This window comes from Mixophyes fleayi, chromosome 5, assembly GCF_038048845.1.
Source record: "Mixophyes fleayi isolate aMixFle1 chromosome 5, aMixFle1.hap1, whole genome shotgun sequence".
Taxonomy (NCBI): Eukaryota; Metazoa; Chordata; class Amphibia; order Anura; family Limnodynastidae; genus Mixophyes; species Mixophyes fleayi.
In genome coordinates this window covers 17,700,861-17,717,482 of record NC_134406.1, presented here as the reverse complement: position 1 = coordinate 17,717,482, position 16,622 = coordinate 17,700,861, and the positions used below count along the sequence as shown (strand labels likewise).

Genomic DNA, 16,622 nt, shown 5'->3' with positions numbered 1-16,622 from the left:
CTCCGCTCCAGTTCTGTGCTCTTTTTTTTGGGGGGTTTAAAACCGTAACATTGGCGCAAGTTGCGTTACAATTTGAATCAGGCTCTATGTGTCTAATGGTGAATCTGGCTTGCCAGTCAGTACATTATTATCACTCTGTAACCAAATTGTAGAGTGGCTTCTGTAGTGAAGCTTCTTCAGGAGTAGGGATAGTCGACTGTCTCTATTGACTCTTGAAGAAGAAATTTGTAGAAAAAGTCACGACAGATTTAACCAAATAACATTATGCAATTGGCTGCCAGTCTGCATCCTGCATGAGCTGGGAATTTGCAGATAATTCAGCATTTTTTACCTATAACTACATATTGTAATCGGCATAATATAGTCCTTTTTCTAATATATATTTTTTCTTGATACTTTCCTTTTAGTTCCTAGCCTGGCTGTGCAGTCCAGATGTTAATGTCATCACCAGTAGCCTCTTCCATATGTGTTCATATTTGTATGTGTATGACATGTTTTAAGGGCAGAAATGATTAGGCTAATTAGAGCTTGGATTGCTAGCAGAGGTTACGTAGTGTTAGTCTCATTTGGTTCGGTGTCATGAGCATCATCTCCTCTTGCTTCATTGATCTCCCATCCTTTGTCTTTTCTCTTTCACTGCCATTTACTAATTAAGGAGACCTTCCAGGAGCTTTGTATATGCAGGATACGTACAGGGGGGAGAGAGTAATATGAACTATTATTAGCAGACATAAGCACTTGTACTTGGAATAGTTTTAGAACATTAAGACAGATTTCAGGACAGAATAATAGACATGAAACTTATTCTTTGTCACTATTTTTTTGAAATATCTGTATAAGTAATTTAACGCCTTCATATTTTACCATATACAAAATTGGTTTAATAGTAAGGATGGTGTTATACAAAGGGTGATATGATATGAGTTTTGTAAGGTGTCAGGCTCTCGGTGACAGGATACTGCAAGGGGTTGGGGTGTGGGGGGTCGGGTGCATGGTGGATACTGTGTCTTGTAAGGTGACTGACTATTGGTGACAGGATACTGCAAGGGGTTGGGATGTGGGGGGTCGGGTGCATGGTGGATGCTGTCTGTTGTAAGGTGACTGACTATTGGTGACAGGATACTGCAAGGGGTTGGGGTGTGGCGGGGCCGGGTGCATGGTGGATGCTGTCTGTTGTAAGGTGACTGACTATTGGTGACAGGATACTGCAAGGGGTTGGGATGTGGGGGGTCGGGTGCATGGTGGATGCTGTCTGTTGTAAGGTGACTGACTATTGGTGACAGGATACTGCAAGGGGTTGGGGTGTGGCTGGGCCGGGTGCATGGTGGATACTGTGTCTTGTAAGGTGACTGACTATTGGTGACAGGATACTGCAAGGGGTTGGGGTGTGGGGGGTCGGGTGCATGGTGGATACTGTGTCTTGTAAGGTGACTGACTATTGGTGACAGGATACTGCAAGGGGTGGGGCTGAGTGCATGGTGGATGCTGTGTCTTGTAATGTGACTGGCTCTCTGTAGCAGGATACTGCAAGGAGTTGGAATGTAGTCGGGCCAGGTGCATGGTGGATGCTGTGTCTTGTAAGTTGACAGGATACTACAAGGGGCTGTGTCTTTGAGCAGTATAATATCTACCTGAGGATCAAAGGAGTAAATAATAAAAAAGAGAAAAGTACATAATGCTTTAACTCGCTGTATAAATATTATATATTGTGAAGGGTGAGGTATGGTCTCACATGACCACCGTAATGCAAATTGACTAGTGATGTCAGAGGTTGACAGATTAGTGTATCTTTCACAAAGCTTTGTATATGTTTATTCATACCACTCCTGTATTATATATGGGTTTTTCATTTGAAATTATCAACCTATGCCTATAGTAATATTACACATATCACGTTATATTGTGTACTTGGCTTTACAGCTGTTTTGTCCACACATATTGGATTGTTCGGCCCCCTGTGTGTACTGGAGCCTTCTGCAGGCTGGCTGATAAGATTTCCAGCTCTCTAATGAAATTGGATGGATTTACTGAGCTCGGTAAATAAAATAAGATTTCCCTCCCCCTTGTCTTAGTCATTATCTTGTTTATCTCATTTACTTAGTACAATCAGGATCAAGTGTATTCAAGTTCTAACTAATTGTGTACAGAAAAAAACATTTGTCGCCAAGCAAAGCACATTCCTGTTTGACAGTACAGAGACATTACATTTATTTCCCCTTTACTGTCCACATTATTTGATTCATAGTGTTAAAATGAAAATATATATTATATAGTAGTTATCTATGCATAGGTTTATTTCTATGGCCCCAGAAGATGTACTCAGCAGCTTACACCATAAATGACAAAAACAACACGAGACATACAAAAACAACACGAGACATACAAATAAATTGAGAAAGAGGCACCCTCACCCCAAAAAGTCATTAGTGCGTGTTTATTCATGTCGGGTACACTCTATAGGTGACCATGATAATTAAAATACGTCATAGATTTTAATGCCAGGCCATATATATTTTTCTCAGTTCACCTTTTTTACGTCTCTGACAACTTTTAGTTAAATATAAATATTTAAGTGTTTTAATGAGACTGTTCGCATACTGACAGAAGTATTCTCACTGTGCTCTTGAGAAATTTTGTGACATCTGCAGATTTTGGGGGGATGCTGGGTAAATTATTAACGTAATGATGATGTCATAAAGGAAATCCCTGTGCGGTGAGACCTCAATGAGATTACTGTGCTATTAAAACTATTAGAGCAAGTGTAACCTGGATCTAATAGACAAGTAAGTTAAGTTAGCTCCAGATCTAATAATCTTACGGGGGAATTCAATTGACCACATTACTCATGAGAGTAACACGTCCCGCACACTATTACGTTACACTAATACTATTACGTTACGTTAGTACGTTATTAGTGTACATTATTACTGTTAGTACGGTAATTTCAACGCTGATATTTGCTCGCAGCTCTGAGAGACGCAAGCAGAAATTGGTGATAAAAATGCTATACTAACGGTAATAGTGCGCAGGCCGCATTACTCTCACGAGTAACGCGGTCAATTGAATTCCCTCCTTAGTGTGCAAGAGAAGTCTATCAGACTTTGTTTTCTGTATGGGCCTATTAAAAGTTTTTAAAAAATTCAAAAAGAGTGGAATAATCTGAAAGGGGTGGAATAATCTGAATGAAGAATATAAAGAGAAATTAGGATGAACAATGCATCATGTCATATTTTGAGCATATTACAAGCATTTTATAACAATTTAACCTACACAGTGGAGGAAGCCATTTTGTAGGGCTGCAGCAATACTCATAAGACTGCACTTTAAGAAATTATGTTATGTAATTTAGACTGTAAGCTTCAATGGAACAGGGACTGATGTGAATGAGTTCTCTGTACAGCGCTGCGAAATTATTGGAGCTATATAAATTGCAGATGCTGATGATCGGCCTTTATTAATTCTGTGAATTACATGTATGAAGCTTTTGGAGGAAATACTCCTCTGCTCCGCTTCCTCTATCAGTTGGAGTACCACAAGGCTCAGTGCTAGGTCCTCTGCTGTTCTCTATCTATACCGCTTCTCTTGGAAATCTAATAAGTCCCTTTGGCTTTCAGTATCATCTCTATGCGGATGATACACAAATCTATCTATCCTCTCCTGATCTTTCTCCATCTGTGTTGTCCCGTGTAACTGACTGTCTTTCTGCCATATCATCTTGGATGTCCTCTCGCCAACTCAAACTTAATCTTTCTAACTTAACAGAGTTAATAATATTCCCACCCACCAACAAGAGCATACCTGACATTTCTATCTCTGTTGATAACATGACGATAAATACCACCCCACAAGCTCACTGCCTAGGTGTAATCCTTGACTCGCACCTATCCTTTGTTCCCCACATTGACTCTATATCTAAAGCATGCTACATAAACCTAAAGAACATTTCCAGAATTCACACATATCTCACGCAAGACACTGCAAAAACTTTAATTCATGCACTTATCATCTCCCGCATTGACTATTGCAATTCCCTCCTTACTGGACTTCCCAAAAACAGACTCAAACCCCTACAATCTATTTTGCACGCTGCGGCAAGACTGATTTTCCTTGCAAATCATTATTCCTCTATTGAATCACTCTGTATGTCTCTACCTTGGTTGCCTGTTTTCTACCGAATCCAATATAAAATACTTTTACTAACCTACAAGGCCATCAACAAAGCTGCACCAACATACATCTCCTCTCTTGTCTCAAATATCTCCCAACTCGGCAACTCCGTTCTACACAAGATCTGCGTCTCTCATCCACTTTCATCACATCCTCCCATTCCCGGTTACAGGACTTTTTTCGGGCTGCACCCACTCTATGGAATGCTCTCCCTCGCACAATATGACTCTCCTCTGGTCTACAAACTTTCAAGCGTTCTCTGAAAACCTACCTCTTCAGACAAGCTTATAATATTCCTCAACCACCCTCTTAACCTCACTACCTTAGCCTATTACCGCCTGTTACACAATTTCACACAAGACAACTACCCCCTGACCAACATTGTTGTGTGACAGGATCATTTAGCCTATAAGTCACTTTTACCTTTGCAGTCTGGCTGGACCGAAATGCAAAATGTAGTCTTAACCTCATGTGTCAATCTCCCATTGTCCCATAGACTGTAAGCTTGTGAGCAGCGGCCTTCTCACCTCTTTGTCTGTTTTACCCAGTTCGTTTATTAGATTATTATGTCTGTCCCCAATTGTAAAGCGCTACGGAATATGTTGGCACTATATAAATAAATGATGATGATGAAATACATTAATCTCCCACTGTAACAATGTATCTCTTACTTAGTTATTCCCTATTCTTTGGCTCTGATTGTACCAGCTGTGACTTCTGAGAGTTCCTTTCATCTTTACCTTATTTCTTTTATTAGTTGCTGACCAAATTTAACAAACCAGCGTAGTAAGGAAGATAAAATGTCATTTGTGTGGCTTGAAAAATAAACATCCATGCTCAATAATGTAGTTGTTTAACAAAGTCATAATTAAAGTTATCTGTTATTTCCTATCATGTATCAAGCAGGATTCATATTTATCCTGGTTTGCATGTACATTGTTACTTTGTATTGTTTTCACCTTCTCAGATTTAATCATCCATAAAATAGAAGAGTATGAAGCATTTTAGTGGCTGCACCATTCACTTACTGGAGGCAGCTCTTCTGTAATCTGGACTCATTTATTTTTTTTGGGGGGTGGGGGCTTTAGCATAGTCATGCCCCCCCCTTCACTCTGATTGGTTGGCCCCGCGCCCACTCCTTCACTTTGATTGGCCCTCTCTGCCGCTATTCAAAAGTATGTGAAGTGCTACTTGGAGGGGGTGATTGCCCCGCTCTCCTTCCTCTGGATCTGGATCATTTCATTAGGAAATAGTGTAGTGATGGGCATCAGACTGCTGTAAGGCTGCATGCCACCCTCTGATGTATTGTCAGATTTGTTTCTTATAACTTGGATAAAATGTTTGCTGATTTGTTATTACAGATTTATGTCTTTTTATTTAGTACATTTATTGTTTAGGTTTCTTTTGAGATTAAGGGTAATGCGCGGCCCTTTTGAAGGTTAGAGGGCCGTCAATTTGACCCCTTTAATGTATCTGGTTGCCTGTTGACGACATTGAGGTATACCGCCCACCTGTCTTGGCTCCCTCAAATCTCACCTTCTCAATTTCCTCCTCAAGTTCCACCTGTCCCTTTTACCTGTTCCCTCTATCCCTGTTTGTCCCTGTTTGTTACCCTGTCTTATGATAAACACCCCCCCCCCCCTCTCTCGCTCTCCCTACCTCTCCACTTGCTTCGCTCCACCCTTATTCCCTGCCTCTCTAGAATGTTAACTCTCACGCTCTTGGCTCTCTCTACCTCCTACTTTCTAGCTATCATTGTGTTTCCTTTGTTCTAGTTGTATCTTCTTATATAGTAGCTTGCTCTAGTTTCTTTTTGTATTGCTTTTTACTGGTTCTCATGCCCCTTATTGTTCTTAATTATGTTTTGTTGATTGATTGTGCATTGTTATAGATTCTGTAGCGCCTTCTAATTAATTTATGATCATAAAGTTTTGCGCTCCAATCATAGCTGCAGCGAATGGGCGACTTTTATATGGCTGTAGGGGGCGCCTTGATCATGACCCTTTTGCAAGGACACGTTACCACTTTGTGGTGGTGCGAGCACCACAGTTGTAATGTTGGGAGGCACATTGAGGCATGAGCCACTTTGTCTGCCAGTTATAAGTGTTTTCTAGACTCTCCACAGCGCCAGGTATAGTAAATAAAACGCACTACTTAAGCTGTCTATACATGGAACTCTGCCTGGCTGCTGACAGACTGAATGATTATTGTTTAATGTTTGAAACATGTCCCTGAGGCGATGCAATCTAATGTTTGCACCTCGATGTATCTGTTGTGGAGTGTGCCGAACAGTTAATTACTTTCAGAGACAGAGCAGTCAGTAAGAATCTCAACAGAATATATTTCTAGAGAGCTGCACGGATTACAGTAGGCCAAGCACATCATTCCAGGCTTATTAATAGGCGCAGAGAGGTGATGTGTACAGCATAAAGATTCCACAGCGTAATGAGAGAAAGAATGGCAACATATATTTCCTGCAGACTGACCTTTCTAGAACTCATTGTAGAATATATAACACTTGTCTTGTCCTTTTCCAGCGGCAGATATTGTTCTAGTCTTTTGCTTCTGTGATCTTCCCTTTTATTTCCTGTTTTGGTTAAATTAATGCTTATTTGCTGATATGTCCCATGCCATTATTAAACCAGCATGATACATTATGCTTCATATCCGTTTTAATATAGCAACAAGACAAAAACATTGCTGGTGGCACCAACATTGTATTAGTTTTGGATGTTCCATTTCACCTCCAACTATAATGCTTGAAACACAGCTTTGTGTTGGCCACAGGTTACATGGATTCACAATTGAAACACGCACATGGGTTGATTAAATTATACACATCTGATCTCATGGTCTAATGTCATCAAATAGCAAAAACTTATTTTGATTATCCACTCTGCTGGATCCAGTCCAGTCTGACTTTGTCTAGGATGGGGTCACATACTGTGCAATGATTGGTCGGTTTTGATCAAATTCATCAGATTTTAATCTTACTGTGTGTGGGCAGCTTTTAAGTGCAGACTGCAATGTTCTTTATTGGTGTTACAGGAAGTACATATCATCATCATCATCACCATTTATTTATATAGTGCCACAAATTCCGCAGCGCTGTACAGAGAACTCACTCACATCAGTCCCTGCCCCATTGGGGCTTACAGTCTAAATTCCCTAGCACGCACACACACACATGCACACAGACTAGGGTCAATTTGATAGCAGCCAATTAACCTACCAGTATGTTTTTGGAGTGTGGGAGGAAACCGGAGCACCCGGAGGAAACCCACACAAACACGGGGAGAACATACAAACTCCACACAGATAAGGCCATGGTCGGGAATTGAACTCATGACCCCAGTGCTGCAAAGCAGAAGTGCTAACCACTAAGCCACCGTGTTGCCCACGTACGCAGAAAAATTCTCCACTCAAGATCACAGCTTGATCTCAAACCTCTTCCCCTTCTAAGATATTGCTGAAACTTTTACATATGTAGTTATAAATGTTGTTAGATGCTCTTTGAAGCCAGCTTCAAATAGGTTGATCTTGTCTCTCTACCCGAGCACCGAGATCCAATTGTCCAACGCTTAGATTGACATCTGTCATCATCTCAACACATTTGCAAAGCGTGTATAGCCGGTCTATATCCGCCAACTTTATTTGTATTTTGGGTTGTGGACATTTAAAGGCTCTAACCCTGTTTTTTTATTTCCTTTTTTTATTTGTCTTATGCAAATAGTAAGAGATGAATATATAAAATATTCAAGTTTCATTTCCAGAGGCACTTTGCTGCTAGTCGGGTAAATTTAACAGACAGAACTGTCTGTAATCCTCATGACAAGTTTGTCAAAATTGGTCATAATGTAATTTTGTTGTACGTGAAATACTTCTCTACAATCATTATTAAGTTATGAAGCATGAGAATCAAAATACATAGATGAGAATTGAGTAATTATTTTGTGTAAATGCAAAATAATATGAATTGCACAAGTTTTGGCAAACGGGTACATTTGCAGACATAAAAAGTAGAACAAAATTGCAAAATTAGGGATAGTTTTCAATTGGGAATTTGCTGTATAAATGTTTGTGTTTATCCCCTATTATTCATGTTGATTGCAAGTTCTTTGGACATGGTTATCCTCTGCCTGAAGTATCACACTTCCATTATAGACCAGTAAACAATGGCAGTTATTTTTAGGAACATGCGTGTCCCAATTTTCTGAGGACAGTGCTGCTATTTAGTCTGTAACTCAGAATACTTGCTCCCTACAGTTCGGCCTACTGATGCACTTGTATTGCTAGGAATGTCCTCTCTACCTATTGTCCCACGCCTGTCTCCTGTCCCTCGTACGTCCTGTACACCCCATAGCATTACTCACACTCATCTGTGCTACTTACATCTATGTGTTACTTGCTTCTGTATCCGGCTCCATGGAATCTATGGCGCCTTATAAATAAATAATATGTCCAGAGCGGTTTTTACCATGTTTAATGCCCTGAAGAAAGCAAAAGTGGGACATTTTGGCCTCTGCAGACGTTTCTTACTGAAGAACATTGTCTAACTATCCTAACTTTCTTCCGTGATATCAGAAGTGGGGTAGGAACTGGAGGAGGTGGACGGGCCATGCTGACCTTGCTGACACAGACTTGTATCTGTTCAGAGAAGTGTCATTGAGCCTTTCTGATGAATGTCTGTTTCCCCTGTAGGTGTGATGAATGCACCCTCTGCTACCATTTTGGCTGTCTGGACCCTCCTTTGAAAAAGTCTCCTAAACAGACAGGGTATGGATGGATTTGCCAGGAATGTGACTCGTCATCTTCCAAAGTAAGTTTAACCAAGATCGTTACAGTATTCTGGGAACATCTCATAGTCTCTGTTAACGATTCAAAGTGGTTATTAGGTTTACTTCCTATAAATATGTAGCTTTGTGAATGTAGCCATTTCTAACGAAATAAGTATTATTTCAAAAAGAAATATAGTTTTATGAGTGAAGTCAGATTTGATATTTTTGATGTTATCCAAACACACTATGATAATGACTTAAGTTAACGTTCTGATGGCTGTTACCACCTCCTTGGGTAATACCGCTGCAGTTTGGGACTTATGACTTAGTTGGGGGTATTTTTTTATTCATCTTTGACTGTGGGATTGTTTGAAATCAGTAGAAGTACTGCTTAACTTAAAGGGGTTACATTTTCCCAGTCACAATCCTCTTTCCAGGGTAGCAGATTTGAGTATAGGAGAGAAGCAATTCCTAAATCACTGCAGTGTTACCGAAAGTTCTGACACTTACATCCTTTCCCTGTCCTCTCATTCCAGTTATGAAGGACTACAGTGTGCTATGACAACACATTGCAATATAAGATATACTATAATGCTGCTCTCATAGTACAGCATGCTATAAAATACAAGTGATGTTAATATATGTATAGACTCCAGTAAATAACATCTGTATAACATACTTGTCAACCGTAGAGTACACAAATGAAGCATTGTGCAGCGAAACCCGTCATCGAGCCCCCATTCCCGCCCACTTCACTGGAAAGTTGGTAGAGTGCAGGGGGATGGCCTGCTTTTCTGGGAGTTAGGGGGAACTACCCAAAATTTTGGGAGTCTTTTGGACATTGCGGGAGAGTAGGAAGATATGCTGTATAAGCAATGAGTGCGGATGTCACCTCGTATAAATATTTAGTTTTTATGTCATACTTCAGTGTTCATTAGAAATGATGTACCTTACTGTAAATTGTTATGGACAGTGCTTTTTTTGTAAGAAAAAAGGAGCTGGAACTCACCTCTTTCTGCGCCCCCTCATTTTTCTGTAGCAGTCTTTCTGCGCCCCCTCGTTTTTCTGTAGCCCTCTCTTTCTGCCCCCTCGTTTTTCTGTAGCCCTCTCTTTCTGCCCCCTTGTTTTTTTGTAGCCCTCTCTTTCTGCGCCCCCCTAGTTTTTCCGTAGCCCTCTCTTACTGCCCCCCTTGTTTTTCTGTAGACCTTTCTTTCTGCCCCCCTCATTTTTCTGTAGCCCTCTCTTTCTGCCCCCTTGTTTTTCTGTAGCTCTCTCTTTCTGCGCCCCATCGGTTTTCTGTAGCCCTCTCTTTCTGTGCCCCCTCGTTTTTCTGTAGATCTCTCTTTCTGCACCTCCTCCCCCACTTTCTGCAGTCTGTACTTACCTTCTATGCTTCTTTTCTCACTTCTCTGCTTGATCGCGGCTCCTCTCACTGGCAGCGTTGTGACGTCGGAAGCAGGACACACACTAAGATGCGGTGCTGTACTGTAACAGCACCGCAGAGAAAGAAAAAATAGAATGTTAAAAAGTTAATTAAACTTTGACAACCCATGGAAAACAGGTGCCAGAACGCCGTTCTGACAAAAAAAAGCCCTGGTTATGGATATTAGAAATCAGCTAAAATTTCAGTGACTTGTTTTAAGTTACTCAGCCTAGAAGCCTCATGTTTGTATATGTTCATATAACTACTCGGGGACTTAAAATATCCATATAGTTTACAGTAAGGTGTGGATTATCTCATTGTTAATCATAGGTGTCAGGAGAGAATGGGGGTCTTACAGCCATGATTCGGATCAGGACCAAGCATTCCGCAATAGACTGTAGCTATTAGTATGTGTAGTCTCTTGTGTAAATGATGTTACTCTGGGAAAATGAACATTTACAGGGGAACACTTTTAAGGGGTTAAGTACTAAGCTCCTACATCAGCCGCTATGACACACATCTGTACCAGATATTGTTGGTGTGTTTGGATAATTGAAAAAAATATCCAGCTATTTGACAATTTTTTTTTTATTTTTTTTTATAAAGTTCTACCTTCAATAAGTAGCACATAGATCACAGTTTACATATTTCAAGAGGGAAATTGTAATTTAAGTAGCATATAGTATATTTTGTGAGGACATTTGTAATGTCAAGAGCGAATAATATCCCAGTGTAATATTAACCTGGTATTAACAGCATGTTTTTATGCTAATCCTGCATGTAACTATTGCCGTAGTAAGAGTAATTTGTATGTGCCACTCAATAGTCTTATAATGCTGTTTTATGTAAACGTGGAAAGTGTAAAATGAAATAGTGCTCTTTATGATCCTGGATTGTTGATGGATTATTTCTGATGCCAGGCTCAATCCTCATCACTTGTTTTGGTTAGTATCGGATGGCAGTATGTGTGATGGGGCGTTATGACGAAATGCAATTGGCTATTTTATTTAAAATACAATTTTACTCCAATAAGTATAGGTATGGTGTACATTTAATGTTCACAAATATATTTGTTAACATTTCCCTTCAGAAATTAAGAGTATAATGATGTATGTGTCCTATGTATCTCAAATAGTGCAAAATCATTGTGCTCTTTAGGTCTTATTTTACCCCGTTGCAGGGTCCTTCAAAGTGTACCCATCGCCTACACACTGTGGCGTCAGGTGAGGTATTTGTGATGTCACTGGTCCCTAGTGACTTTATAGGCTGCTATGAATATTGGTTCGGTCAACAAAATGTCCGCCTCCATTTTGTGTAGGTGAAAGGTACACTCCATCAGCTCTATATTAAGCCTTTTTTCTACGTTACAAATAAAAGTCTTCATTCACGATACACATAATGCCTCAAATATCTATTGTCCTGAACATTTCCTCAATATTTTGACATATCTGTGAATGTTGCTTGCAGCCCCTCTATAAGAAAAACTTATGTCTCTGTTGCTGTGAGGTGAATTTTTATATTTGTATACACAACAAAGTATACCCAACAAAGTATACCCAACTCCTTTAATCAAGTCTTTGTTTAGTAGTATGACTTGATATATTTGCAGTAACAGGAAACAAATTAGGATTACAATGCAATGATGAGTAAAATAGGCGATTCAGTCGTACATTTTGTAATTAATGTACAGTATAGCACAAGTATTTTGTGTAGTCCCATTGTCTGAAAAGTTGATGGATAATACCTTTTTTATATGTTTGTTGTAGAGGGGGTGATTTACAGTATTACTTTCCTTTTTATAACAGCCCTGTTTTTTCTCAGGCAATATATTTATAAATTGCTTTGTGGATGCCGCCATATTGCTGTGTCCATTTCTTGTCCCAAGTCAGTGCCTTTGATTAATGAATTACCCTGTTCTCAGTAACATATGCTACAGCAGAGTATTTCTTTTTCTTATATTTATCTGTTTGTTTCTTATTTTTCTTTTGAAATAGTCAATCAGAGCAGTAGAGCGTTCATCATGGCCGCCCTGAGTCAACAAAGGCTGATATTGAATGGCTCATGTTAGTCAGTATATATTACTTATCTATTAATTTCACATATAACAGTTGAAACACCTTACACGGTTTTATTGTTTTATATTTAAGCATCGCAGAATGTTCTTTTTGGGGTACTGTTCTAGGGGAACAGACGGACACTGACTCAAATTAAAAATTCCCAGCTTTCATTAATGGTCACATCCAACGTAATTGACCCTGGCAATGAACTTGGGCAGGTAGATGTGGTAAACGAGGTGTCTGGCCTTGTTTAGAACTGTCTAATCTCTCCTCACTACCACTTAAATATCTTAGTCACCCTTTGAGTGAATAAAAAATTGGTATTGAATTCCTGTCAGGTGCTTAAAATAGAAGAGATTCACCATTAGTTAAAAGGTGCTTTATTGTCATTCAGAATCTATCCAAAATCATTTATTTGTAGATAACAGATTGGAACTCTTTAAAATGTAATGGGAAAAAATAAATGCATGAGAACGGTGGATTGCCACCTAATGCGGACCATTCCATTTTGTAAGGTTTGAATGGCAAATGCAACAAAGGAATATAGAAATTCCTGGTACCCCATTATAGTAACTTATATTATGTATAATAAAGAAAACACAAACTCTTTCAAAACAATTTCTAAAATATGTGTTCTGCAAAAAAATGTTTTTTAAAGAATGCTTTTAGAAGGTATTGACTTCCTTATACAACTTTCAGATTTATTGATTTAAAGAATGAATAGGCACAAATCATTTATTACTTACAATGGAACTAGATTTAGAAAATGAAAACAATTACTTTATTGCTGAATTCCACCCAAAACGAAAAATATAGTTTTGAATGGAGTTAGATGACCTGAAATAAAATACCAAGCTTACCTTAGCAGGGCTATGTTGATTTGGCAGACCGTCGATGTAACAATCCGAGCAGATCATCGTCCCTCCCTGCTATGGATGGCCTCATGCACATGAATGGAATGTTCATCAGGTAGTGAATTTGATAACTTAAAGAATGCCCGCCCAGCAAGAGAGAGGACCCCTTTGCTTTTACTATTAGATATATTGGGGTATCTGCAGTATTCCTGGCTCTACCAAGCTCCTGTTAGTAAACCTTTGTATTTTATTTTACAAACTAACTTTTTTAGGCTTTGGGTGGAGTTAGCCTTTAAATATCACTGTGTGATGTATCTCTAGATGTAACGCATCTCTCTCATCATCCATCAGTTATTTATATAGCGCCACTAATACCGCAGCGCTGTACAGAGAACTCACTCACATCAGTCCCTACCCCATTGGAGCTTACAGTCTAAATTTCCTAACATACACACACAGACAGACAGGGTCAGGGTCAATTTGCTAGCAGCCGATTGACCTACTAGTATGTTTTTGGAGTGTGGGAGGAAACCCACGCAAACACAGGGAGGACATACAAACTCCACACAGATAAGGCCAAGGTCGGGAATCAAACTCATGACCCCAGTGCTGAGAGGCAGAAGTGCTAACCACTAACCCACCGTGCTGCCTCTTATACTGACATCTCAGCCTCGTCTGTCGGAGTTGTAGGGATGAGTCCTCTCTTAGAGTGGGTGGTGAAGGTACTTTATATAAAAAGATCACCGAAAATGATATAGTTTTTGCTCTGATTGACTATTTTTCTAAAAGTGTAGTTGACCTATAGTGGGAAAAGGGGAAATGCAAACTATAGCATCTATTACTGCAAACAGGGCTGTCTCTTCATTGGTTAAATTCAGTGACTAAAGAAATGAGACAGACTTTTGAATTTAGGAGATAGCTATGCAGATCTTTTAAGACCTGTGTAGAAATGGCCCCCCAAATAAGGACCCCAACAGATTGTCTGATTGAATGTTGAGCTGTATTCACACAGAAGGGGAACAGTTCCAGCCACTTGATCCTTTTCTATAGATACTTATTTTGTTTTTTTGTGAAGACCACTCAAGTTAGTCAATCTTAGAAATAAAATACCATATCTTATTGTGCGCTCAGTGACTTCCGCGTAAGTTAATATATACTAGTGTTCCATTGTCCACGAGCTGTTCCGGGATAAGGTTGGTGTATTGGTTTATAACTAACGTGATTTGTTTTTGGGATGATAAATTGTTGTAAACCCTGTTCTCTTCAGAGGTGAGGCTTCCAGCTTTCCATACACACCTGAAAAACACTTCAAAAGTTAGTAGTTAAATTGTACTTGCCAAATATTTGGGCTCCTGGGAAGCTAGAATGCTGTGTCTTCTCCCGAGCCTCTCCGTTCCTGTCTACCGTCGTTTACCTCTTCTCCTCTTTTTCTCTAACTTTCTTGTCTAGAATCTTCTTAGATTTTCATTTCAAATGTCTTTCCCTCCTTTTCTTTTAACCACTTATTCTGCTGGAGGGTCCGCAATGAATATTCTCTGAAGAAAGTCTGTCAGAGGGCTGTAGTCCCACCTCAGTCTGCAGCCACAAGGTATGGTAGGGGGTTATTCAATCAACTGTGTGTTATACTTTCTTGTTTATTGGGAGAAAATCTCAGAAGCGCGCTCGTTCACACATCATGATTTGAGTGCAGTGTTGCTTTGCGCAGCGCACTGAAAAAGCCCATCAGGATCATAACTTCCTGGTGCTGAGAACGTATCCCAAAACCGCTGTGTTAACCTAGAAGCATTCCTTTGCCTGATCTCATGCAACAGTGTGAACAGTAGACGTGATTGCTGCTTTATTTGCACTTTGCAAACCATCAGTGTTGTCAAACAGCTGCGAATTCACAGTGCATTGAACTATTGATGTGTGAACGAGCCCTAACTGTTAAAATAAGTAGGAAAACAAGAGCTATGACGGATGAGTAGATCATTTAAAGACAAGTTCAAAAACACATTTCAGCAATTTGTTGTATATTTTCTTGTACATGTTATTTAGGTCAGCTGGGAAATATAGAAGTGTGATTGCTTAGGATGTTTTTCTATTAATATTTGTCAAAACTGCTTTCCCAAAGCTCCAATGAATCCTGGAGAAACCATCTTCAAATACATACTAAAATATTAGTTCATTTATACTATCTGTATTTTTTACTGGCGATATATTATGTGGCTCAAAATCGTTCACATTCCACCTTCCTTTGTCCGTCAACCAGCGTTTCAATATACCCGAAGCATTCAGCCTTTTCAGAGTCCAAAAAACGGTGGTTTGTTTTATAAAAGTATTTATGTTTTTACTAAAAATGTTAACATTAGTGAGTACTCATTTCCCAATACACAGTCAAAGCAGCCATCTTGGGGTGGATGAGCTCATTCATGTGGATGCAGCTTATCAGTTCACTAGTAACCATCGTAATGACGAGTTTGTGCCTCCGTAGTTTTAATGGATCATCATGAAACAATAAGCTACATTTTCAGGAATTTTGGTTAGGCCAAAAAGATGGCTCCATAGACTGTGTCTAGACACACCTTAAATAGAGTTGAAAAATTAGAGACTATTTATTTTATTTAAATACACATATATCTAGATATTGTCCTATTGCCTCTTCACAAAATCTGGACAGAGAAATAATTATTGTGAAATCTTTTTGGAGTAACAACATTCATTTTCAACTGAACATTCTCATTCTCTTTTTCTTCTTTTTTTAATGTATTTGTTGGTGTATATGTTTTCCAGTAACCTATTTGTAAAACTCAGCCCTTTAAATGATTTCCCCAGCTTTTATTATTCACTTTTAATCATATATATAAAGTTCCTCCCATTATTGGCTCTCACACTTTTCTTTTTATTATAATTACATCATAACTGGGTTCATCACCCATTTGGATGTGTTTAGGGTCCTTTTATGCAATTGTGTTATTGTTTTTGTAAACTGAGTGACATTATGAGCGTTACCTACCACAATCCGTTCTGTGAACTCCTGGCTATGTAAATATTTTCAGACATCATTAGTAGTAAATATTTAATATTTTTATTAAGTATTGACATGAAAATTTGTTATCATCTATTGTATTTGGGTAGAAAATTAGCTTTTTTTTTTTTTATTCACTTTTAAACTGTGTAATATTTTCCTAGGAAGTCATGATGGAAAGATCATTAAACGTCTTTCCTCTTACATACTCATCACACTTCTTTACATACATTATTTTTTTTTGCTCTTAATGGATAACCCTCTCCCACCACCCAAAAATAAGTATGTAATAAAAAAAGACATGATTGTAAACCCCTCTCCATTTCTCCACTTGGT

General features: G+C 39.0%; 1 protein-coding gene across 2 annotated transcripts in view; it reads left to right on the top strand.

The window, feature by feature from the left end:
• Window positions 1-16,622, top strand: part of PHF14 (PHD finger protein 14) — a 167,671-nt gene that overhangs the window by 96,397 nt on the left and 54,652 nt on the right. For both annotated transcript variants that reach the window (XM_075211746.1, XM_075211745.1), the window contains exon 18: window positions 8,869-8,986. In XM_075211746.1, the coding sequence (XP_075067847.1) occupies window positions 8,869-8,986 (118 nt within the window). The remainder of the gene's footprint in view (window positions 1-8,868; window positions 8,987-16,622) is intronic.